General features: G+C 40.5%; 1 protein-coding gene across 4 annotated transcripts in view; it reads right to left on the bottom strand.

Annotated features, from left to right (window-relative positions):
• The window catches only part of XRCC5 (X-ray repair cross complementing 5), a 107,008-nt gene extending 83,925 nt beyond the window's left edge, over positions 1-23,083 (bottom strand). For 2 of the 4 annotated variants that reach the window (XR_010322235.1, XR_010322236.1), the window contains exons 1-9: positions 22,924-23,082; positions 20,912-21,025; positions 17,872-18,055; positions 16,940-16,988; positions 15,811-15,933; positions 8,774-8,965; positions 5,574-5,688; positions 3,825-3,963; positions 686-798 (exon numbers count right to left, since the gene is read on the bottom strand). Coding sequence is in view for 2 of the 4 variants with exons in the window: in XM_003405911.4 (XP_003405959.2) it covers positions 686-798; positions 3,825-3,963; positions 5,574-5,688; positions 8,774-8,965; positions 15,811-15,933; positions 16,940-16,988; positions 17,872-18,055; positions 20,912-21,025; positions 22,924-22,944 (1,050 nt within the window). In the remaining 2 variants the exon portion in view is untranslated. Of the gene's footprint in view, positions 1-685; positions 799-3,824; positions 3,964-5,573; positions 5,689-8,773; positions 8,966-15,810; positions 15,934-16,939; positions 16,989-17,871; positions 18,056-20,911; positions 21,026-22,923 lie in introns of all 4 variants that reach the window. The other 2 variants (XM_003405911.4, XM_064286701.1) reach the window with 2 other exon arrangements.
• Positions 23,084-24,093: the final 1,010 nt, after the last annotated feature.

Raw genomic sequence — 24,093 nt, forward strand, 5'->3', positions numbered from 1 at the left:
TTCCACCCCACCCAAAGGCATCATGAAAGAAAGGCCTGGCAATCTGCTTTTGTAAAGTTTATAGCCAAGAAAACTCAATGGTGCAGTTCTACTCTGTAACACATGGGGTCGTCATGAGTCAGAACTGACTCAATAGCAACAGGTTGGGTTTGGTTTAGGGTGGTATAAGATACTACACGTAGCTTTCAGTGAATTACTGCATTTCCCACTGCATCTAGTTGTGTATCTCTGCAATGGTGTCTAAAAAATTATGACTTATAGACCGGTTTCACATCCTAGAACCCTACGTTGGGAGTTCTAAGAGCTCTGTGGTTATTAAAACGCAGTCAGACCTTTAATCCTCCAAAATACTTCATTTATATTTAACAGTTTAGAGAAAGCATCACAAAAACAAAGAGCTGAACACTGTGAGCTATGAAGTCCAACGAAGCTAAGAAGTAACTTTTAATTGAATCTATTCTTCAGACTCACGCTAAGATCAGACGTCACTTAAATTCACTACATATTGGTTTATTTCTTCAAAGAACCAAAGTAACACTAATCCCTAGACTACATTTTGGAAAAACTAAAAGTGAGGTAAATATATGCTGTAAATAAAAGGACCAATCAAAAGCACCATCTCAAGTAGTACCTAGGGTAAAAAAGCTCATTTGTTTTGTTTACAATTGTGGAGCAAGCACTGTACCTGAGGAGATCTGCAAAATCCCAAAACAGAGAAGCACTTTCCCTCTGATCTGTATTTCATTTGTTCCTCATCCACTTTAGAGAAAGGAACTATATCACTTCCATAGCGGAACCCTAGAGAACAGGAAAAGAGCATCTGTTAAGCATATGGGGCCTCGTTTTCTACAAGCTGAAATGAGCTCTTCACATATATTAACAATACATGCACACTCCAGAACGAGTTTCCATATTCTGTTCTCTGAAATCAAATTACTACCCCTTATGATCAATGGGAAAAAAGCAGATACACAAACAACATATACATTACAGAAACGATTAAAATCTAATCACATTTTTTAAGTAGCATCTTCTGCAATCTAGTTACCTTAATGATTATCTGGCCTAGAAGAAAAAATTAAACAAATGCACTGTACTAGTTATCCTCCAAAGATAAACCATGGCTGACTAAAGTACAACCGCGATTTGTAAACATGGTAACAAGAACACATTTAGTCAGAAATCTGAAAATGCCCACAGGAAATTTTCAGAACAAAACGTACTCAACAACGCACCCTGGAGCTATACAAATGCCTAATGGGAGAAGCCAAAATTCTTCTATTTAGAAACGTTCCAATGATAAGCTGCATAATACTCTACATTTAAACTTATCTCTGAGATTTGGTTGTATAATTTCTTCCTTTTAACTATTTAGGACATAGGCTCTTGACTTCAAAACAACAAAAGCTTCAACCCCGTCTCATGTTTTTTGGCCTATGAAAGGTCACGTCCTTTCAATACACAACATCTGTCCGGTGAGAAAAGACTCGTCAAAATCTGAGGGTTCTGGCCTTAGGCAAATGGAAAGGAAAAGCAGAAGCATTTTAACTATAAGACACATAAAACTTGTGTCTGGGGGCAGACTCTGCAATTGATCGGTGATTACTTGTTCCTGTCAGTCTGTTGATGTTGTCACATATTTAAGAAGAAACAAATTTCTATCTACCTCCATGTCTTTTTAAAAATTCTGGTAATGAAAAGGAAATAAAAATTCCAACAAAAAAAATTAACAGGGAAACATATGGCACATGACTGAGAGTGCTACTTGAACCAAATGTTTCTTCTAACTTTCTCTGCGATTAGTCATCTCACCTGAACAGTTTAACAGTAACTTGAAAATTCTAATTAAGACTGTCTTGTGTTTTCTGGTTCATCTACTTAAAGGTCAAATAAATAACTCTAGCCTCTGTACATTGCAAAAAGCACAGAATAGACTACAACAGATAAGCACATTCCTTTGCTCGTGTGTATATATTAATATTTCTAAGAAAGAAAATTCTATATATTAGGGAGTGGAGAACAGGCAAGGAAATATGCGAGTAATTGCAAAAAGGTAAGGGAGAAAAGCTGTATTTCTAAGCTCTTTGAGCTCAATCTTTAACTTCTCCCTCTCTACTGCCCTGCCCATAAATTTTTTAGCCTAAGATAACCAGAGCTGCTTTCTTTGCTTGCAACCAAAGGAATTGGCACCCTCCTCTCAAGGCCCTTCTCCTTCCAATCCAACCTACACCCAGCTGTCATATTAATCTTCCTAAAACACAGCCCCAATAATGACACTCTGTTCCTCAAAACTATAAACAGCTCCATGTTGCTTTCAAAATTAAGTATAAACTCCAGCCTGTCAGTCAAAGCCCTTCAAAACTGAGACCTAAATCAGAATAAAAAGTAGGAGCACAGACTCTGAAGTCAGACAGCTTTGAGTTAGAATTCTGGTTCTGCCAGTGGCTAGCTATGTGCCATTGAGGAAGCTAATGAATGTCTTTCAGCCTCAGTTCCCTTATCTGTAAAATGGAAATAACAAGAATGCCTACTTCATAAGGTTGTTGCGTCAACAAAAAGAGAAAATGCAGGGTGTCTAGTAGATACTATCCTCCAGTACTAATCAGTTATAATCCCATTACACCAAACAATCTAGACAACTTGATATCCCTGAGAAGTCCCTCTACTTTCCTGGTCTTGTGCCTTTAATCGTGCTATTCTTTCTAAAAGGAACCCAGTGGTGCAGTGGTGAAGTCAGTCATTACACTAACACCAAATGGTCAGTAAGTGATGGTTCCATGATTCTAACCCAGATCTAATCCGAAGCTCATGTTCTTATTGATATGAGTCTACTGAACTGAATTAAAGAATCCGTAAAGACAGCAGAATATTAGCTATGTTCTACACATAATCTGCCAGGAAATCACAACCACCATCACCTGTGCCTAATGCCTTATCCCCTCCACATACACACACAAATATGCACAAACACGAAGGTACAGTGCCACAGAAAAGGAGTTTTTTTCAAGATTGGCAAATTAAAACTATGCTAGGTAGTACATACTCTGGCAATAAATTTATCTGAAGACCCTGATTTCTATCTTAACCACCAGTCATTATCTTTAAGTTTTAGCTCTTGAACGCTCACACTCAGCTAGTTTCTAAGTCCTTTGGACAGAGATGCCATCTAGACACACTCTACAATGGCAGATGGGTATAATATACAAAAAAAATTTCAAAGATCCTAGTGAAAGCAATTTAACAAATATAAATAATTTTTCTTGTCCTCTAAGTTAACAATGGGCTCAAACATAACAACAATTATGAGGATGGTACAGGACCGGGCAGTGTTTCATTCTGTTGTATACAGTGTTGCACTGAGTCGGAACCAAGTCGAGGGCTCCTAACAACAAGTTAACTTAAGGAAACATATTTGGCAGGAAATAGACCTTAAATTGTCAGTTAAAAGAATAATCACCATGGAAGTCAAAAAGAAAACAGCAAACAAAAAAAAGGTTGTTTCAACCATATTAACATAAGCGTTCACCTAGCTAGTGAATTTCAAGCTTTAAAATAAAGCCAAGTATGAAGTCCTGTCTGTTGGAACATTTAAAACTCAGAGAGATGAAACACCTAAGCACCGTATATTCCTGGAAACCATCCTAGCTAAGACTCAGCAGGTTAGCTAAACGATCTAGGGTCTCATTAACCCCTCAAACTGCTACATCTCTGTAACTCTGATAAATAAATACATCTAAACCAATAATAATACAAATCATAGGCTGCTTCATATCACCTTGAAGAAAATCTCTTCTAGGCAGGAGTGAGAACTCTTACTGGCGTACCTTGAATAGTGTCCTCTTTTGGAACCTCAGTTTCATCATCGTCATTTAAGCAATAAACTGTTTCCTTTTGAATATCTTCTTTTTTCAGGGTTCTTGCATCCACAACTGCCCAAGTCTTTTTAATTGTCTCCTGTTGAATCTTATTTCCAAAAGGAAAATAAAGGGAAACCACAGAAAGCTAGCGGTTCAGACTGACAGAAGAAAACCTAACATACTCTCTGGTTCACACAGAAAAATCCAGAACATTTACTCTAGCTACATGGTTTTGTTTGCTCTTGCCTATTACGGTATTCTTGGCTCATTTTATAATAGGATATATGGTATAAGTATCTCTACATTTCATTTTTCCCCCAGGGTAATCTACAGATAATCCAACACCAAGGCCCACTGCCATCCAGCTGATTCCAAATCACAGTGACCCTGTAGGACAGATTAGAACTGCCCCTCTAGGGTTTCCAAGGCCGTAAATCTTCACAGAAGCAGGCTGCCACAGCTTTCTCCCGTGGAGCAGCTGGTGAGTTCAATCTGCAGACCTTTTAGTTAGCAGCTGAGCAAAGTAAGGGCCTGAGACTAGGGCTCCTTAATCTATAGATAAATACTAAACTTTATTTATACATAAGCACTTCCTATACAAAATCCTGGAAACCCTGGTGGCGTAGTGGTTAAGCGCTACGGCTATTAATCAATAGGTCGGCAGTTCAAATCCACCAGGCTGTCCTTGGAAACTGTACAGGGCAGTTCTACTCTATCCTATAGGGTCGCCATGAATCGGAATCGACTTGAAGGCGGTGGGTTTGGTTTTTGGTTTATACAAAATCCTCAGACATTAACTCACTCAGATAAGTGAATTCCTGCTAAGAAGGGAGGCAGACATTTTGTTTTCACAGTTTTCTAACAGAAAAGGGATAGCAATCTACCAGTAGTAATAAACCAATATTGAAATTTGAAAAGGAAGCCTGAAAAAGAAAACAGGGAAGAGACTACATTCTCATTCCTAGGGATACTACTCTAGGCCTTACTGGAACCTGAATAAATAAAAAACTACCTCCAATGTTTTCATGGATGTGCCGTGTGTTTTCGAATTAAGTCCCTGAATATACAAAAAACATTTGAATATATAAAGACGTGTTTTTGTATGTTTAAAAGGATTTATATATTTATTTTGAACATTTAAAGGAAAAAGGTAAGGAGGTTCATGTGGAGGCAAACCAGACCAGAATTTCATCAAATAATTACCAAAGCACCTCATTTTTGAAAATGTTCTATTATGTACAAATATACATGCATTATAAAACACAATTTCACAGTAACAACTCACCATTTTTTGATAGTTCACAGATGATGGTACCACCAAATCATTAATAATTGAACTGGTTGTGATTGTCTCTCCAAAATGCTGAACTGTTTAACTCCGGTGCTTATCTATATTTCTGCTACGCTATAAGGACACAGCTTAATGCATTTTATATTCTTAAAAGAAAAGGCCTGCAACTCATGATTAACTCTCAATTATTTACAGAGAGAAAGAGAAAGAGGTGGGAATCAAGCTCTATTATAAACAATTCTTAAAATTTCCTCTCCTGAGATAGCTTTTACGGGAGAAGCTAAAGAGAGACTCGACAAACAGGGGGAGCAGCTAGAGAAGCAGCAATTACAGTACTGGATAGCCCACACCTGAATTGTCAGTTACTTATACAAGGATATTTATCTGTCCTAAATTTGTTTTAAAAAGGTGTACCTACCACTTACCGATTTATAGGCCACAATCTTTATGGCCAAATTGGAGCCAACGGTCAGTTGACAATGCCAGGGCATGGAGCGCCTCTCAATTTTCTTAAAGACACACAGTTGTCTCAGGCTCTCACTTTATAAAGAAAAATGCACAGTGAAAGCAACGATTTTAGTGTTAACTTGTGCTGGATCATGTACTTATTTTCTAGAATAAGTGAGCTGTTGTTGATCATAAAAAGAGGAACAGCAGGGGATGGCAAGAAAATGACAACCACAAGTTGGAAGAGAGCCAGAAAAAAAAGAGTTGGCTTAGGAGGAAGAAGGAGCTAAATTACTTTACTGACAGGTGAAAGTAAACATCTCTATCTTCCCCTATTCTTTGTTTTCTTTCTACTCAGCCAGTGGTTCTTAAAATTTTTTTTCAGCACCAAGGACAACTTTAGAATACAATGAATGCACATTCATAAATGAGTTTGCACACAATATAAAAGGTTCACCAACTCCCTGAAAACCACAGACCTGAGGATAAGAACTCCTGTTCTAAGACATCAAAGGATGGGTACCATCCTATAACTTCACCACTCACAGCTCTACAATTCATTAGTTAATGCCAACTCTTGAATGGTCTAGTATTTTTTTATATGCATGCAACAGAGAGTTAAGTAAAGACTATCTACAGGATAAAGGAATTTAGTAGTCCATATCTGGTCTTAACCCTAAGGTAAAACAAATAGCTTTAGACTTCTCACTGCAGGAAAAGGGGAAGCAAACACAATGTAGAGAGTGCTACTTCAACTTCGTTTGACCAGAAGTGAAGACGATCAAATCTTTTTTTTTTTTTTTTTAAATCTGGGCTCTAATAAAACACAATATAGAAAATTATAGAAGATAGATAGAACTTATGGTGTTCACTAAAATAAGAGGCAAAGGAGTCAATGACTAAACACGCTCAAAGCATACAGTCCAGATTTCATGATTTATCTCCTTGGTACAAACAAAAAATAGCTCTACAAAGAGGTAAACAGAATGATCTGATATTATCCACAGAGTTATGACCAGAGAATCCTCAAGAGATTCCAATTTTCAGAAATAATTTACAACGAATAATAGATATTCTACCAAAGCTTACTGTACATCTTGGCTTTGGTTTTCCTGGGGAATACAGGGGTCTGAACCAGGTCTAATGTGTCTTATACATGTCCAAATATCAGTCAGGTCTCGAACCATCATAAGGTTTGGATTCTGTTTCAGGGGAGGTTCTAAGGACCGGTGTTCAACATACAACAACAACTAAGAGCGGCCGGGTCAGTTCTGTAGTAGATGTGAATCAAGTTGTCCGACACAATTTTCTGCAATAATGGAACTGTTCTATTTCCAACCACATCATCCAATAGGGACAAGCCACAAGCCATATATGGCTATGAACACTTGAAATGCAGCTAATATAACTGAGGGACTAAACTTTTAATTTTATTTAAATTGGTTTTAATTTAAATAGTGACATGTGGCTAATGACTACTGTATGGGACGGTACAGTTCTGGTCTGTATCTCCAGACCTGACTTAAAGTAGCTTCAAATTGCTAGGACTGTGTTTAGTCAGCAATTTACCTATTGCTATTGGAAACCCTGGTGGCATATACTGGTTAAGAGCTACAGCTGTTAACCAAAAGGTCGGCAGTTCGAGTCTACCAGGCACTCCTTGGAAACCCTATCAGACAGTTCTACTCTGTCCTATAGGGTCGATATGAGTCAGAATTGACTTGATGGCAATTTTTTTTTTTTTAATGATACAGTATAGAAATAAACAAACCTTTAATAGAAATTTGTATTGGCCTGTAACTTTTCTTATAGTCTAACACATGGTTATATCATGGTTAAGATGTTAGCTTAAGGCATATACCTTCACATTAGAGTAAACCATGTCCAAATTTGAATAAAAAATAACTTAGAAACACATCTTTGCAGTATGAAAAGAAACTTCACTTTATAGGATTCCTCACTGATTCTTTTGGCAGCCCCTTATGAAATTACAACTCCATTTGCAAAATTTCCCGTTTGCCTACAATTTTCCAAGAATATCTGTATTTAGAAAGTCAGGAGGTACTACTTTTCAATTATAGCTCACTAAAAATTTTTAAAAATTGTGGTTGAGAAAAAAATTAGAGCAGATATATACTGTAGCTACTCAGAAAAGTTCTAATTGTTGAGACTTTACTTAGTCTAAGAACTGTGCTTAAACCATCTGTATTTTGTGTAATTACTGATAAACTAGAATTGATTCATGAACATTAAAGGGTATTATCCCTGAAAATCAAAACCTGTACAAGCCATACTGCTTGGTTAAGTACTGCTGCTTTTATCAAATCAGGCCCCCCAAGTATACACTACTCAACATACTCAAAATAGATGCACGTCCAATTCTAACCAAGAATAAAGTGGCCAGCTTTATATTTAATGGTATTTCAAGGCTTTCACATTTCAGAAATCATTTACAACACCCACACGAAATAAGCAGGCTAGGAACTCTTTAGCCTTTGGGAGTTGTTTTCGTCTGCTTGTTCCATCTGACCAAAATATTTTGCGACCAAAGTTTTTAAAAAGCTACTCTATCATAATATAAAAAAAGAAACCCATTGCCATCAAGTGGATTCCGACACATGGCGACCCTACAGGACAGAGCAGAACTGTCCCAAAAGGTTTCCAAGGAGTGGCTGGTAGATTCGAAATGTAGACTTTTTGGCTAGCAGATGAACACTTAACCACTGCGCCACCAGGGCTCCTTATCGTAATATGCTATCTCTAAAAATCTAAATCAGGGGCTATTAGGTATCCATGATATCACTTTTTAAAATCAAGAATGTTTTCTGTAAGCATATGAAACGGAAGGGCCCAAGAAATGTGCCTCAAGCTTGGCATAAAGAAGAAAATCTACTACTTCATCTTCTACATTGGATTTGTTAAATCTCTTATGGTTTATCTCTATATTCCCGAACTTCACTGACACAGGTTCTGGAAATAAATCAGAACCTTGTGCCAACCACACAAGTTTTTAAAAGGAAGGAGAGGAGGTTTGGCACATCATTTCTTTAATAAAAATCAGAAAATTAACTGCCAAATCAAAGAAGTGGTCCAGAAAAGCAAAAGGGAGACCTCTGATCAAAAGAGAAATTTATATGGGTATGATTGAAAAGTTATGAACAATGTTTTCACTTCTTACCTGAAGGAATAAATTTCATCCAGTCCACTGTCACCTTCTAAAGACATCATCATCCTCTTCACCACCTGAATACCTTCTTTTTGCTGCTCAGTAATTCCCTTTTGGGGAAAGGAGGGTCCATGGTGGCCCAAGCGCAAGCTGCCATCTCCTCTGTCCCCAGTTCCATCTTCCCCCCCAACTGAGAAAGGCAAACTGTCAGGAAAAGATCAGCAGTAGTTAAAAGGACAAGTTCTAAGGTCAAAGAAGAAGCAGAGTTCCAATCCTATGGTTGTCATTCACTAGCTATGTGAAAATGGGCATGTCAGTCAACCTCACTGAGCTTCATACTTCTCAGTTCTCAAATGGCACTTACCTACCTTAGCCAACACTCTTTCCATTTCAAGTGACAGAAACCTCTTTGATACAGTAAAAAGTGGGAACTTATTGGTTTAAACAACCAAACAATTAAAAGGGCAGGGTTGTCAGGACAGGAACCATTCCTGAAGCCAACTCTTCAAACATGGATTGGACTGGACAATGGGTTGGAGAGGGATGCTAGTCAGGAGTGGGCTTCTTGGATCAGGTGGACACTTGAGACTATGTTGGCATCTCCTGCCTGGAGGGGAGATGAGAGGGTGGAGGGGGTTACAAGCTGGCGAAATGGACACATAAAGAGAGAGTGGAGGGAGAGAGCGGGCTGTCTCATTAGGGGGAGTGTAATTGGGAGTGTGTAGCAAGGCGTATATGGGTTTTTGTGTGAGAAACTGACTTGATTTTTAAACTTTCACTTAAAGCACAATAAAATTATTTTTAAAAAAGGGCAGGGTTGTATGTGGCCTTAGGGATGACTATACCCAGGGTTTCAAATGCCACGAGGATCATCTGACCCTCTCACACTCTCTCTCCAGAGCTAATCTTCCCTTTTCTTCCCACTAACTTCATCCTCTGACTGGCTTCCTCCCCATTGCCTCTCAATGCCTCACACTCATATCTGCTCAACTCCACTACTAAGAGGGGCTGAGTGTTCAATGCTCTAGTATCTAATTTACGAAAAGAAAACCAGGAAAGGATTCTGATTGGCTTAGTTTGGTGGAACTGAGTGTTTAACTCTTTGGTATCTAAATTAAGGGGAAAAAAAAGAGAAACAGGAAGGGGTTCTGACTGGCCTAGTTTGGGCCAGGTGCTCTACCACTTGCCTAATGAATGGTAGCCTTGGCCAGGTCTAAAAGATGACAGCCCTCATTTCAGCTACAAGGTTAGAGTTCAAGAAGGAATGCTTCCTAGAAAAAGACTGGGTGCTATTCTAGGTAGACAAAATAAGTAAATAAATGCCCACCAACGATCCCTCAAGGTTATTACAAGGATGAAATAAGTGAATGTGTGTGAAATTCATAAAATCCAATCTAATATAATTCTTACTGCAGATATAGAATTCCTATACAGACACCAGTTAATTCCCAGAAATAGGCAAAATCCAATTTTGTTCTTGTGTTTTGCTTCCGTTGTTTGACTGAAATGAGACTAAAACTAAATTGAGATTACTGGTTATGGGGATAGTCAATAAACAATATAGAAATTGAAAAATAAGCCAACTGCATACTTTTTACGGTAATATTCTATATGGCCCTTTATAAATGTTTTCATGTAAATAATCTTACTTAATCCTTACATATCAGATAGATAGAGATTTCTAACTCAATTCTTTACAAAGATGAAATACTCTGGGAAAAGCCACATGGCTACCAAGTGATAGAATACTCAGCCACCTGATTCGAGGACAAGGTTCTTTCCAATGTCCCACAATACATTACTTTGCCCCTGAAAAACTAAAAGGCTAAAATTCAGCAATCTTTTCAGTTCACTTCAGATTACCTGTTGGTCACCCTTATGTGAACTGTTATTTTTAAGATATGCCTACAAGGAAGACCAGTTAATACAACTGTTATTCAAATTTACCCACCAACCACTAGGGCCAAAGATGAAGAAATAGAAGATTTTTATCAGCTGCTGCAGTCTGAAATGGCTCAAACATGCAATCGAGATGCATTGATAATTGCTGGTGATTGGAATGCGAAAGTTGGAAACAAAGAAGAAGGATCAGTAGTTGGAAAACATGGCCTTGGTGACAGAAACAATGCCGGAGATTGAATGATAGAATTTGCAGGACCAACGACTTCTTCATTGCAAATGCCTTCTTTCACCAACATAAATGGCGACTATACACATGGACCTCGCCAGATGGAACACAATGAAATCAAATTGACTACATCTGTGGAAAGAGATGATGGAAAAGCTCAATATCAGTCAGAACAAGGCCAGGACCAACTGTGGAACAGACCATCAATTGCTCATATGCAAGTTCAAATTGAAACTGAAGGAAACCAGAGCAAGTCCATGAAAGCCAAAATATGACCTTGAGTATATCCCACCTGAATTCAGAGACCATCTGAAGAACAGATTTGACGCAATGAACACTAGTGACCGAAGACCAAACGATTGTCAAGGACATCATACATGAAGAAGGCAAGAGGTTACTGAAAAGACAGGAAAGAAAGAAAAGACCAAGATGGATGTCAGAAGGAGACTCTGAAACTTGCTCTTGAGCATTGAGTAGCTAAAGCAAAAGGAAGAATTGATGAACTAAAAGAACTGAACAGAAAATTTCAAAGGGTGGCTCGAGAAGACAAAGTAAAGTATTATAATGACACGTGCAAAGAGCTGGAGATGGAAAACCAAAAGGGAAGAACAGCTTGGCATTTCTTAAGCTGAAAGAACCGAAGAAAAAATTCAAGCCTCGAGTTGCAACAGTGAAGGATCCTATGGGGAAATATTAAACGACGCAGGAAGCATCAAAAGAAGATGGAAAGAATACACAGAGTCATTATACCAAAAAGAATTAGTCGATGTTCAACCATTTCAAGAGGTGGCATATGATCAGAAACCAATGGTACTGAAGGAAGAAGTCCAAGCTGCTCTGAAGGCATTGGCGAAAAACAAGGCTCCAGGAATTGACGGAATATCAACTGAGATGTTTCAACAAACAGATGCAGTGCTGCAGGTGCTTACTTGTCTATGCCAAGAAATATGGAAGACAGCTTCCTGGCCAACTGACTGGAAGAGATCCATATTTATGCCTATTCCCAAGAAAGGCGATCCAACCGAATGTGGAAATTATAGTACAATATCATTAATATCACACACACACACAAAGTTTTGCTGAAGATCATTCAAAAACAGCTGCAGCAGTATATTGACAGGGAACTGCCAGAAATTCAGGTCAGTTTCAGAAGAGGATGTGGAACCAGGGATATGATTGCTGATGTCAGATGGATCCTGGCTGAAAGCAGAGAATACCAGAAGGATGTTTACCTGTGTTTTACTGACTAAGCAAAGGCATTCGACTGTATGATCATAACAAACTATGGATAACATTGCCAAGAATGGGAATTCCAGAACACTTAATTGTGCTCATGAGGAACCTTACATAGATCAAGAGGCGGTTGTTCAGACAGAACAAGGGGATACTGACTGGTTTAAAGTCAGGAAAGGTGTGTGTCAGGGTTGTATTCTTTCACCAAACCTATTTAATCTGTATGCTGAGCAAATAATCCTGGAAGCTGGACCATATTGAAGAAGAACGGGGCATCAGGATTGGAGGAAGACTCATTAACAACCTGCATTATACAGATGACACAACCTTGCTTGCTGAAAGTGAAGAGGACTTGAAGCACTTACTAATGAAGATCAAAGACCACAGCCTTCAGTATGGATTGCACATCCACATAAAGAAAACAAAAATCCTCACAACTGGACCAATGAGCAACATCATGACAAAAGGAGAAAAGACTGAAGTTGTCAAGGATTTCATTTTACTTGGATTCACAATCAACACCCATGAAAGCAGCAGTCAAGAAATCAAAAGATGCATTGCACTGGGTAAATATGCTGCGAAGAACCTCTTCAAAGTGTTGAAGAAAAAGGTGGCACCCTGAAGACTAAGGCATGCCTGACCCAAACCATGGTATTTTCAATCGTATCATATGCATGTGAAAGCTGGACAATGAATAAGGAAGACTGAAGAAGAAATGACGCCTCTGAATTGTGGTGTTGGCGAAGAATACTGAATATACCATGGACTGCCAAAAGAAGGAACAAATCTGTCTTGGAAGAAGTGCAGCCAGAATGCTCCTTAGAAGCAAGCATGGCGAGACTGCATCTTACATACTTTGGACATGTTGTCAGGAGGGATCAGTCCCTGGAGAAAGACATCATGCTTGGCAGAGTACAGGGTCAGCAGAAAAAAGGAAGACCCTCAACAAGGTGGGCTGACACAGTGGCTGCAACAATGAGCTCAAGCATAACAACGATTGTAAGGACGGCTCAGGATCAGGCAGTGTTTCGTTCTATAGTGCATAGGGTTGCTATAAGTCGGAACCAACTTGACGGCTCCTAACAACAACAACATTTTTAAGATGATTTCTCTATAATTTTATTTGCTATAATTAGGGCCTTCTGTTTAAATTTTTTTCTAAGTTTACTAAACACACAGCCACTAACTGAAAGGTTGGTGGTTCGAGTCCACCCAGAGGTGCCTTGGAAGAAAGGCCCAGTGATCTACTTCTGAGAAATCAACCACTGAAAACCCTAGGGAGCACAGTTCTACTCTGATACACATGGGGTCACCATGAATTGGAGATGACTCATGGTGGTCAGATTGGTTTGGGTTTATACTGAGTATGATACATTTGGTTCTCCTGCATTACCTATCAGATAATGAGCTTCCAGGCAGCAGGAAATGGCACAGTTTCCATAGCATCAGGAAGAAGTGGAGAAACACATGAAAATGTATCAGTAAGTTATTCTGATAAAAGTTGTATTAACAGTTCCTTCTGCCGTACATTAGACTAGAAATAAACTTTCTCTCTAGTCAGTAGATGAAACTGAGATACGTGTCCGAGGAACAAGCCTGCTGTGAGCCCAGTTCTTCTTTGGGCTGCTGGCATTTTTTTAGTACTACCAGCACAATCTATCATACATGGGATACACCAAACAATAAAACCATAAACTCTACTTTGTATGCCGGAGATTTGTAGCACAAGAAGAAAGATTATGATTCAGGAAAAAAAAAAAAAACAATTGGTCAAATAACAAGCTTGTCGAAGAAAAAGCTAGGTTTCCTCTTAAGCCTGCTTTACTATATTGTTCATACCCAAAAAGTAGCCCTTTAAAATGACATTGACAGAAGTGCAGTATGCTTCAACCATGTAAAGGTATCCCGAGATTATGAGCAGGGACCAGAAGCTGAGCTGGGTTTTTGAAGTGCTGAGAAAGCCTCAACTCAATAAGAAGAGAAGTGTCATTTAAAAAGCCCTTCATTTCTCTGAAGTACTGTCTTACCAAGTATTAGTTTGATGGGTTACTCTGAACTATTCTTCTACAGTTCTACAAAAAAGGAGGTGCCCCCTAGCAGTCTTACGAGGTGCATACATGCAAGAGAGGTTCTTAATTCCCTATGGCAGGCACCATGAAGGAGCCAAAGGCTTGCCACTTTGAACTGGAGGCTTCTTGGTACAGCCTTCAATTTGAAAAATGAGTGTCCCCAAAAGACTTTATTAATTCAACATTCTGTATCATCACTCTGCGTTCACCAAAAATAGGACAAGAAGAAATCAGTTTTCTAGCCTGGAGCAAAGAAGAGGGAAAAATACTAGGAAGGGAGCAATTAGTTCAAAGGACTAAAGGACCACATGAACCACAGCCTACAAGACTCCAAGACCAGAAGAATTGGAAGGTGCCAGCTACCACTACAGACTGCTCTGACTGGGATTACAATAGAGGATCCCAGACAGAGCGGGAGAAAAATGTAGAACAAATGATCAAATTCACAAAAAAGAGCATATTTACTGGCAGACTAGACGAATGCTAGAGACTATGGCCCCTGGACACCCTTCTAACTCAGGCTTGCAGCCACTCTCAAAGTTCTCCTTTCAGCCAATGATTAGGCAGGCTCTTAAAACAAACAGTAACACACATGAGAAACAGCTTCTTAGACCAATCAAGTACAGAGATCGAATGGGCAAAGCCTGCCCAGGAACAAAGGGGAGAAGGCAAGAGAGCCCAGGAAAACTGGATGAATGAACCCGGTGTGGTAAGGGAAAGGGGGAGAGTGCTGACAAAACGCAGGATTGCAGTCAATGCTGTGAAACAATTTGTGTATAAATTTTGAATAAGAAACTAATTTGCCCTGTAAACTTTCACCTAAATCACAATTAAAAGAAAGAAAGAAGTCAGTTTCAAATGCAGCAGGAAGTATTGATGAAGTAAAAAGAGCTTTCTGCTAGGGAGGATATAAGCTAGAAAAAGTAAATGCCTGGTGAGGAAATTCAAGTTATTTGGGGCAGGGGAGAGGGGCTCTCTCTCTAACAAATTATGAAATATGTATTTTTTTCCCCCAAATTTAAATATCCCATCTCTAAATATACTGAGCAAATTACATTTTTTGTGTTCCTAAAGTATTTTGTTCCTAAAACAATAAAGTGACTTTAGATCTGAAAAGAGAATTCAAGATAAACATTAATATTTAAACTGGTATCCAAGTTGACATTTCTCTCTACCCCAAAAATATGTCTCTCCACTCTACTGCCTATAGGATTAGAGTTCTCTAGAGCTGTTTATGAAAAAGAAGCTATCAATCTGGTAATTGTTTAGGTAAAGTCCTCTATATAGGTAGGAGATGAACTGAATGTCCTCAAAAGATTCCTCTAATTCCTCATTCTTTGAGCCCAAGAACAGTGAACAAATGGTCTGAAACTGAGCTAAGCTCCTCTGTATCACTGTGCCTTTCATCCCTTTACCACCAGAGCTCAGGACAGTTCCTAGTACACAGCGAATGATCAGTAAATGTTTGCTGAGTGCAGTCATCTGACGGGTTCCACTTGAGAGCAGAAAGAGACGGCCTTGCGAACCAAGCACTTGATACTGGGGTCTCCCTCACTGCATTTTTGCCCTCATTACGAGATCACACCATTTGTCTACATACATTATTGTTAGGATCTTACAAGAATTGCAGGGAGATGCCAGATTGCTTCAAGTTATGAATTATAACATCCAACTGATCTTTGCTGAATGGGCTGCTGAGGTCAGTGAACACTTCAATATGCCTCTTCTCAAACTTCTTTCCTCTAAAAGAGAGATGTTTCACATTAAGAAATCATTCCCCTTAATCACATTCTACAATTTCAAATACTTCGTCAGCGAGCTAGAGAGAGGCTAAGGAATCTATATACCGTTAACAAAAGCTACTGCATTGAGACAGTCACGTATTGTCGATGCTCAGTGAAGTTCTATTAAACACATAAGCGACCCTGACATAACTCATACTTTCAACATCTTGGGTGAAATTTCTGACCATTATGGCAGAATGTAAACAAGGAAGTCTACTCGTGCACTCTAACTTAAGCCTTGTAAGGGTTCACTTTCCAAATGCTCTGATTCCACACATGAGGCTCGAGGCAGAATTTTGCAAATTGTGGGAAATGATAATAAAGATTTAGGCCTGAGATTTTAGTGCAGATGCTCATCCAAACAGGCCAGAAGTGTGTGTGCGTGAGTGTGTGTGTCAAGGAGTGTGTGTGTGGTGAGTGTGTGTGTGAGAGTGTGTGTGTGAGAGTGAGTATGTGTGTCAAGGAGTGTGTGTGTGTGGTGTGTGTGTGTGAGCGTGTGTGAGTTTGAGTGTGTGTGAGCGTGACTGTGTGAGTGTGTAAGCGTGACTGTGTGTGTTAAGGAATGTGTGTGTCTGTGTGTGGTGTATGTGTGTAGCTAAGCTACAGTATATAAGGAAGCTGGCCACAGTTCCTATGCATTTAATTTAAATTACAGATACATAGACTGCTTGCTATTAAAAAAAAATTCTTAGTAGTTAGCTTAAGTCAAACAGCAATGAACCTGAACTAAGCCAAAGGTTTATTTCTCCCAGAGAAATTTTCACCAAGTACAGCCCTGTTTCTAATAAACTAAAATTTTAAACAAACATAGAAGTTGAACTGAGCCATTAAATTCGGTCAAATGTTTCTTCAGCCATACAAACATGCTGCTTGATTAACAATGAATCAGGGTGCACTGACTACATAAACCCTTAAATGTTTGTAGAAGGGCCCACTTCCAACTCTCTTCAGTTAAAATACTTACACAGTTTCCTGTTGAATCAAATCCATGCACACGACAAGTGCATCCAGGACTCAGCTAGTCAAGGACAAAAGATGGCATTGCACAGTCCCTTTGTTCCAAGAACAAGCAACTTTTTTTTTTTTCTAGCAAAGTCCACTGTGCTGGAAATTGTGGGCGCTGGGGTGACTACGTGATGATTAGAAGTACTTGCCTAAGTACCCTTGTTCCAAAGTTTATTTCACTAGCGCATATTGACATATGTACATCCCGACACACACAATGAACAAAATCAAAAGCTAATCTAATATGTTCCATTTACTTCACCAAAAATTATGATGCCATTTTACAGTGTCAAGAACCCACTTTTTGGGTGAATATTAAGTATGAAGTAAGCCACAATGTAGCATCTGCAAGTCACTCCCAGCACAACAGTGCCTCCAAGTGATCAGGGACGGCATTACTGATTGTTTAGAAAAATAACTCCTTAAAATTAAAGGGCACGTGGAAGAAATTGGAAATCTGAATTTGGTTACCAATTTAACTTTTGGCACAAAAACATCCCCCATCTAGAAAAGAACGGAGAATTCTAATGCTATATTCTTCTAAAAATATCTTCTCTACCTCCAAACATTTCTAACCATCATTACCACCAAACCCTCCCACAGTCAATACAAATACATGTCCCCTAGTATCTTCCCCCTTTCTATGCCTCCTAACCAGTCAGTATCCTCTACCAGTGTAGAGAAGGGGCAAGTGATTGAAGGGCCTAGAGACCAGGCACTACACCCGACTAACTTCACATTAAATCCCACAGGCATCTCCTCCGTGTTCTCAGAGGCCAAGCCATCAATATAATCAGAGCTGGGACTCTGACAGAGCCTGCCCAAACTGTATTATGATTCCCCAGACAAAAAGAATTTTCTTAAGAGTCTTCTCTGGCTGAAAAAGGATACTGTCGGCATGTTTAGAACCTGGTTGGATTTTGCTTTCGATGTCCTCCAGCAAATCAAAATCTGGTAGCATCAGGTGTCTGTGCACTGTGATGTTCTGATACTGATTTTCCTGAGCAAGGGCATTGTCAGTGCCATCCGTACCAAACAGGACTAACGCAACCTCATCCTTGCTCTCAGCAAACACCTAGAGAAAAAACGTTACAAACCTGAAAATGATATTACTACCAACTGGAATCCTTTGGGTACCTAATACGCAGGAAGCAGGACAACCATGCCTCTCTATGGTGGGTTCCTTAGGCCACTGTCAAAACCAGAATGCTGGCCTGGATGGACCATGGACCCGATGGACAAGGACAATTCCTAGTTTCTAAGCAGACTTTTCCAATGACTACAGGTCCCGTCCTTCCTGTCAGCACAAGCTAAGGCAGGGATAATAGGGAGAGTAGTAACTGCTTTTGATGACTTCCAGCCAAATCAGATTCTAATTCTCAATGAAAACTAATGAGGAATAATTTGAAAAGATTTTAGTCTGCCTTTTTGGAATGACTAGGCAAGGTTTAAATTTTCCAAGGATTAAAAAAAAAATTGCTGGTTCATACCCTATGTCCCAGCAATTCCATTTACAGGTATACGTCTCCTAGGAAATTCTTGCACATGCAGACGAGAAGACAACGGACAAAGAAGTCCACTTCGGCACTGTTTATAACAGGGCAAAACTGGAAACAGTACGTCAACAGGGACAATGCAAAAATATACTGTGGAATGTACATCCAGTGGAATATTACACCCCAGTAAAAATGAAGTAAATGTGTACAACATAAACGTTAACATGAACGTATCTCAAAAACGTAAGATCGAGAAAATAATAAGTTGCAGAATTACATGTGCTGTATGATATCATATAGATAGCCTTGAGAAATTTTATAATAAAAAGAACCCGTACTAAATATTATTTATTAAGATACGCTTATATGATAAAAGTATAAAATATGCATGGTAATGATACCTACCAAAATTCTGAGGAAAGGAAGGAAAGAAGAGGGAAGAACAGGATTAGGGGGAGATATACAAGAGGCTTCAAATGTATTATACGAGAGGCTTCAAATGTATCTGTAATATTTTATTTACGGAGAAAAAAAGGAAATCACATGACTGTGGTAAAACGTTAGGACTGTATAGTGCTAGACAATGGGAAACCTTGGATAGTCATTATTTTCTGTGTCTCTTTTATGAAAGCTTTCATAAATAAAATGGAAAAAACAAAAAACAGTATCCAACACAAAAAGCAGTCCCGCCCCCAACTTATCACTAACGTAAGCCTTTTACGTCGATGGAGAGGACTGCTGCATGGGGAAAGAATGAAACTGTCATCTTTCACGTCTGTTTGGTCTGTTAAATTCCCAAGCCTGTTCACTATTCCAACTATAATTCCCAGTCATACATGCAGCAAAGGTCCCAGCTGCTGAAGTTCAAACACATCTAGCATGCTGGTGAGGCAAGCCAGCCAGAATCCTATCTGCCTCCTGAACAAGAATTCATTTAAGGCAAGGTAGTCTTGCTCCAATAGCAAAACCTCAGTCCTGGGAGGGGAGGATATTTTGAGTGTAGCATGGGACGGTCACCAGGCTTTGTCTCCCATCTTTCTGGGCTCACTCAGATTCTCATGGAAGAAGCCAAAAATAAAAAATGAAAGAACTTTTATTATTATTTTTTTTTTTAAAAAGGGAAAGAACTCTGTAGTACAGTGGGACATAGCAACACTACTTAAATACTACCAACACAAACGACCACAACTGAAAATGCGGTTAGAGGTATTCTCTTCTACTTGGATGCTTCAAGGACTCCAGGTCATCAAAATGTGTGAAAAGCTACAATGGCTGGTAGGAGGCGGCAGTGCTCAGTGGAAATGGCAACACCCAGAAGAAAGAGCAGAGCAACCGTACCCGGTGGATGAAGCAGGACCTCAGGACCTAGCAAGTGTGGCAGCCATATCAAGTGGAAGGGGTGACAGTACTCATTACAGCTATCACCCATACAGTGTTTAAAATATGCCAAGTACCATTCTAGACATTTTGCCTGTATTAATTCTTTAATTTATTAAAACAACCCTATGAGATTGATACTATTACTTTCTCCCATTTTACAAAATGGCCACCATAATTTCTTCTCTCCTTGTACAGACTACTCCTTACAACAAGAGCAGAGCCCAATCACCTCCCTTGAATCTTAGCTGGTCTTAGTGACATGCTTGACCAAAAGAAAGCTGTGGAAGTGACTTTCTGAGATTTCTAAAGCCAGATCGTAAGAAGTCATGCAGGTATGGTCTCTTAGAATGCTCACTCACGGGACATTGCCTCTTAGAACCAGTCACCCTACTGAGAATCCCAAGCAACAGAGACAGGCCACATGTAGGTGGTCTGGCGAATGGCTCCAACTGAGCTAACTAGTGACAGGACGTATCAACTACCAGCCATGAGAGTGAGGCAACCTGGACATTCAACCCAGCTGAACCTTCGTATGACTCAAGCCCCAGACACCATCTAACTACAATCATACAAGAAGCTCCAAGAGAGAACTACCAGCTAGCTGAGCCCAGTTGTCCCAAAGAACTATGGGGGGGGGGGGGGGAATAAGCTGCTGTTTTAAGACACCAAGTGTTGGGGTTGTCTGTTAAAACTGGAATAGGCACAAGGAAGTTGAATGACTCATTCAAGGTCACAAGGTTAGTGGCCATGATACAGCAGGGATTCAAACCTAGACGAAGTGGCTCCAGAGACTGTACTTTTAAAAAATTACTTCCATGCCTATTGCTTCTAATGAAAACTGTAATATCCAGTGGAGGGGCCAGAAGAGGGAAGGGGAGAAATACCAGATTCTAGTGATAGCTGAACTTGTATGTGAGTACATGTAAAAAAGCTCTCCAGATTCCCCAAAACACTGAGGCTGGACCTTAACAGGAGGCTGGTATCTTGCATTAGTAGGCGAAGACAAATGGCAGTTAAAGCACAGGCTACATGCTCAAGGTCAATCTGAAACTTACCTGTCGCTGGACAAACATGGTCATCACTTTCTTTGCTTGTTCTAATGATGATTCTTCATCAAGAAAAGAGTTACTCATGGCAAAGCCCACATCCGCACACAGCACAACAGCTGCCTAGAAACACAGTCACAAAGAGTGTTTGAGAAAACATTAATAATGGTGACAGGGAAAGATAAAGATATGTCCATTCCTTATTTCATTTCACAAAATATGTACTGTTATTTGCAGGAAAATGTATATATGACATAAATTTTCATTACGGAGAATCCTTATATAGTCCTGATGCCTTCTAAAAGTTAGAAACTCTCTACCAAGAAAGAAGCATGATCCAGGTAACTGCTACTCCCTTGGCCTGAGCCCCAGAATGAACCCCATGGGAGCACACCTGAACCCAGCCTGCAGGCTAGCATCAAGTCCAGTCCAGTTGAGCCCAACAAACGCTGATGCATTTATTTAATATATGCTCATAAAAGCAATTTTAAACAAGAAGACACTAAGCCAAGGACTAAAGGTCTTTTGCAAGGAAGCAGGTATTCAAAAAAGTATTTCCTAATATAGAACTTCTTGTCTGGAAGCAAAAGAATGGACTCTATAACGCTTCAAGTTCCTTTCCGGCAGCAGTAAGAATCCAAAAAAAGAAACTGGGCAACATAGCAACTCTTCATTTCTATACTGTAGCAATACAGGCTGTTAGAATTTTGCTTCAGGTTCACCTGCCATAAACAGCTGCTCCACTAGAGCTACAAAGTTTTCAGCCCTGGAAACAGGAGGAACAGAGGAGAACAGCATCCTTACCAGTCTATAATCATTTTAATCAACATTTCCCAATGGAAAGGAGAATAAGGATCAACTGCTCGCAAACAAATTATCTGTATACCAGGTGCCTAATACAGGGTCTAGTGTAGAGTAGTTGCTGTTTTAGGCGCTGACTCATAGTGACCCTATATGCAATAGAACAAAACACTGCCAGGTCCTGCACCACTCACAGTAGTTGTTATGGTTGAGCCCATTGTTGCAGCCAAATGTGTTAATCCCTCGTATAGAGGGTCTTCCTCTTTCTCCCTGACTCTGTCCTTCTCCAGGGACTGGTCCCTCCTCTGATAACATGTCCAAAGAACGCAAGACGAAGTTTCACCATCCTCACTTCCAAGGAGTACTCTAGCTGTATTTCTTCCAAGACAGACTTGTTCATTTTTCTGGCACTCCAGGGTATATTTAATATTCTTCACCAACACTAATATGTGTTGACTTGTGGAACAACTCCCAGAACCACACCTCTCTCTGGTGACCCCTCAGAAACAACTACCGCTCTTCGACTATATTGAAAATATATATATATTTTTTACTTTATTGTTATTACTATTAATCACTTCTCTGTGCCTCGGTTTTCTCACCTGTAAAATGGGGACAATCGTTTCCACCTCACGGGGTGGTTGTGAGGATTAAATGGGACAGGGATAAAACATTTAGATCAGTGAGTCGCACAAAGTAAGCTTCCAGTAACTGAGATATATTATTATAAAGGTAGTAACATGATGCTTTACATTTCAAGTTCTTTTATCAGATAGCCCTCTGCTTTACAAGCCTGTGTGGTAGGTGCTTATTGTCGTGATAAATCGCACTCTCACAGTGAAAAGTCTGGTCTCAGAAGTAACGGGGGAGGTGAGTGGGGAGGTGGAGAAGGAAGGAAGGGTAGAGAGGGGCAAGGGTGTAGGGAAGCAGCGGGAAGAGGGCGGAAGTGGGACGAGGAGTGCGTGGGAGCGTCACAGGCGGGTGGGCAGCGGGAGGGGAGGGAGAGTGGGCGGGGCTCAAATTCAGGTCTTCGGTCTTCAAAAGCATAGCTCTTCCTACAGCGCATCGTTCACACCAGGCCCTCCTGCCCCAACCCATCGCCGAGATTCTCCCTTCTCTCCCCGCTTCTCAGCACCACCGTGACCCCACGACTCCCGCTCCCGAAGCACTCTCTCTAAATCCCGGGAATGGGTAAAGCCCAAGCCGACACCTCCCTCTACCTTATTTCCCGGCCGTGCCATGTTGCCGGTGCTCAGGAGCCTCGGCTGCCTCTTCCGGGAAGGAACTTGCAGCGCTGCAACTCAGTTCCGGCGGACTCGGAGCCCGACAGCAATAGAAAGAGCTGGTTATCCCGGGAGCCTGGAAGGGGCGGGGGGAAGCCGTGCTTCGGCGTTCTGAGCATGCGCAGACTCCCTCCGATCTACTACTGCGCTGGTTTCACTTGCTTTTTCTCTTATTCAAGGGAGCGCCTAAGGCGTCCTGTGCCAGAGCTCTGGAGTTAGATCTGCTTGAGTATAAATCCGGGAAGTCACCTAAATTCTCTAAGTCTCAGTTCGTTCTGTAACATGGGGGATAATGAAAGACTTCACAGATGTGGTGACCTGTAGAACCAACTCCTGAAGGAAGAGTAATTCTAGGCAAACGAGAGTGGGAGGGGCATATAGAGAAATCTGGAGACGTGAAACATCTGCTAAGGATCTTCCAATAATGTGGGGGCGGGGGGGGCTCTAGCCTGTAAACGGGGAGGTGGGGTTTAATTTGGAAGGCCAGCCTAAGCAGATGTTCTAGGAACGGCAGCTATCAATCACAGTGCCTTACGTGCATATTGGCTAAAGAGGTTGGTTGCTAACCAAAAGGTCCGCGTTGATCTACCAGCCGCTCCTTGGAGACGCTATGGGGCAGTCCTGCTCCGGCCTATATGGTCGCTATGAGTCGAAACCTCCTCGGCAACGGGTTTGGTTTGTTTTTTGGACACGTTCACCACCCCCTTTCAAAGGAAACTGGCCCACCTGCAGCCCCGCCCCTTTGAGGGTGGCGAGGCCCAAGCCAAAGCTTCGCAGAAACAGCTATTGCTGAACGATCTACAAATTCACAGGTGACTGGACAAAGGGTCGGGTCCAGCAACCTGCAGAGTGTGCACAAACCTTTGACCAAACTGGAAAAAATAAAATCCAATCAGAGTTTCTCCCTCTTGAAAATTGGAACTGGGGAAAGTGAGAAGTAAAGCTGAAACCGGTTGCACTCCAACTCATGGCAGATCCCATGTGTGTCAGAGTTGAAGTGTTCTCCACAGGGTTTCCGATGCCTAAGTTTTGGAAGTAGGTCGCCAGGCCTTTCTTCTGAGGCACCCCGGGTGGACTTGAATCTCCAACCTTTAGGTTAGAAGCTGA

Source organism: Loxodonta africana, chromosome 6 (genome assembly GCF_030014295.1).
Source record: "Loxodonta africana isolate mLoxAfr1 chromosome 6, mLoxAfr1.hap2, whole genome shotgun sequence".
Taxonomy (NCBI): Eukaryota; Metazoa; Chordata; class Mammalia; order Proboscidea; family Elephantidae; genus Loxodonta; species Loxodonta africana.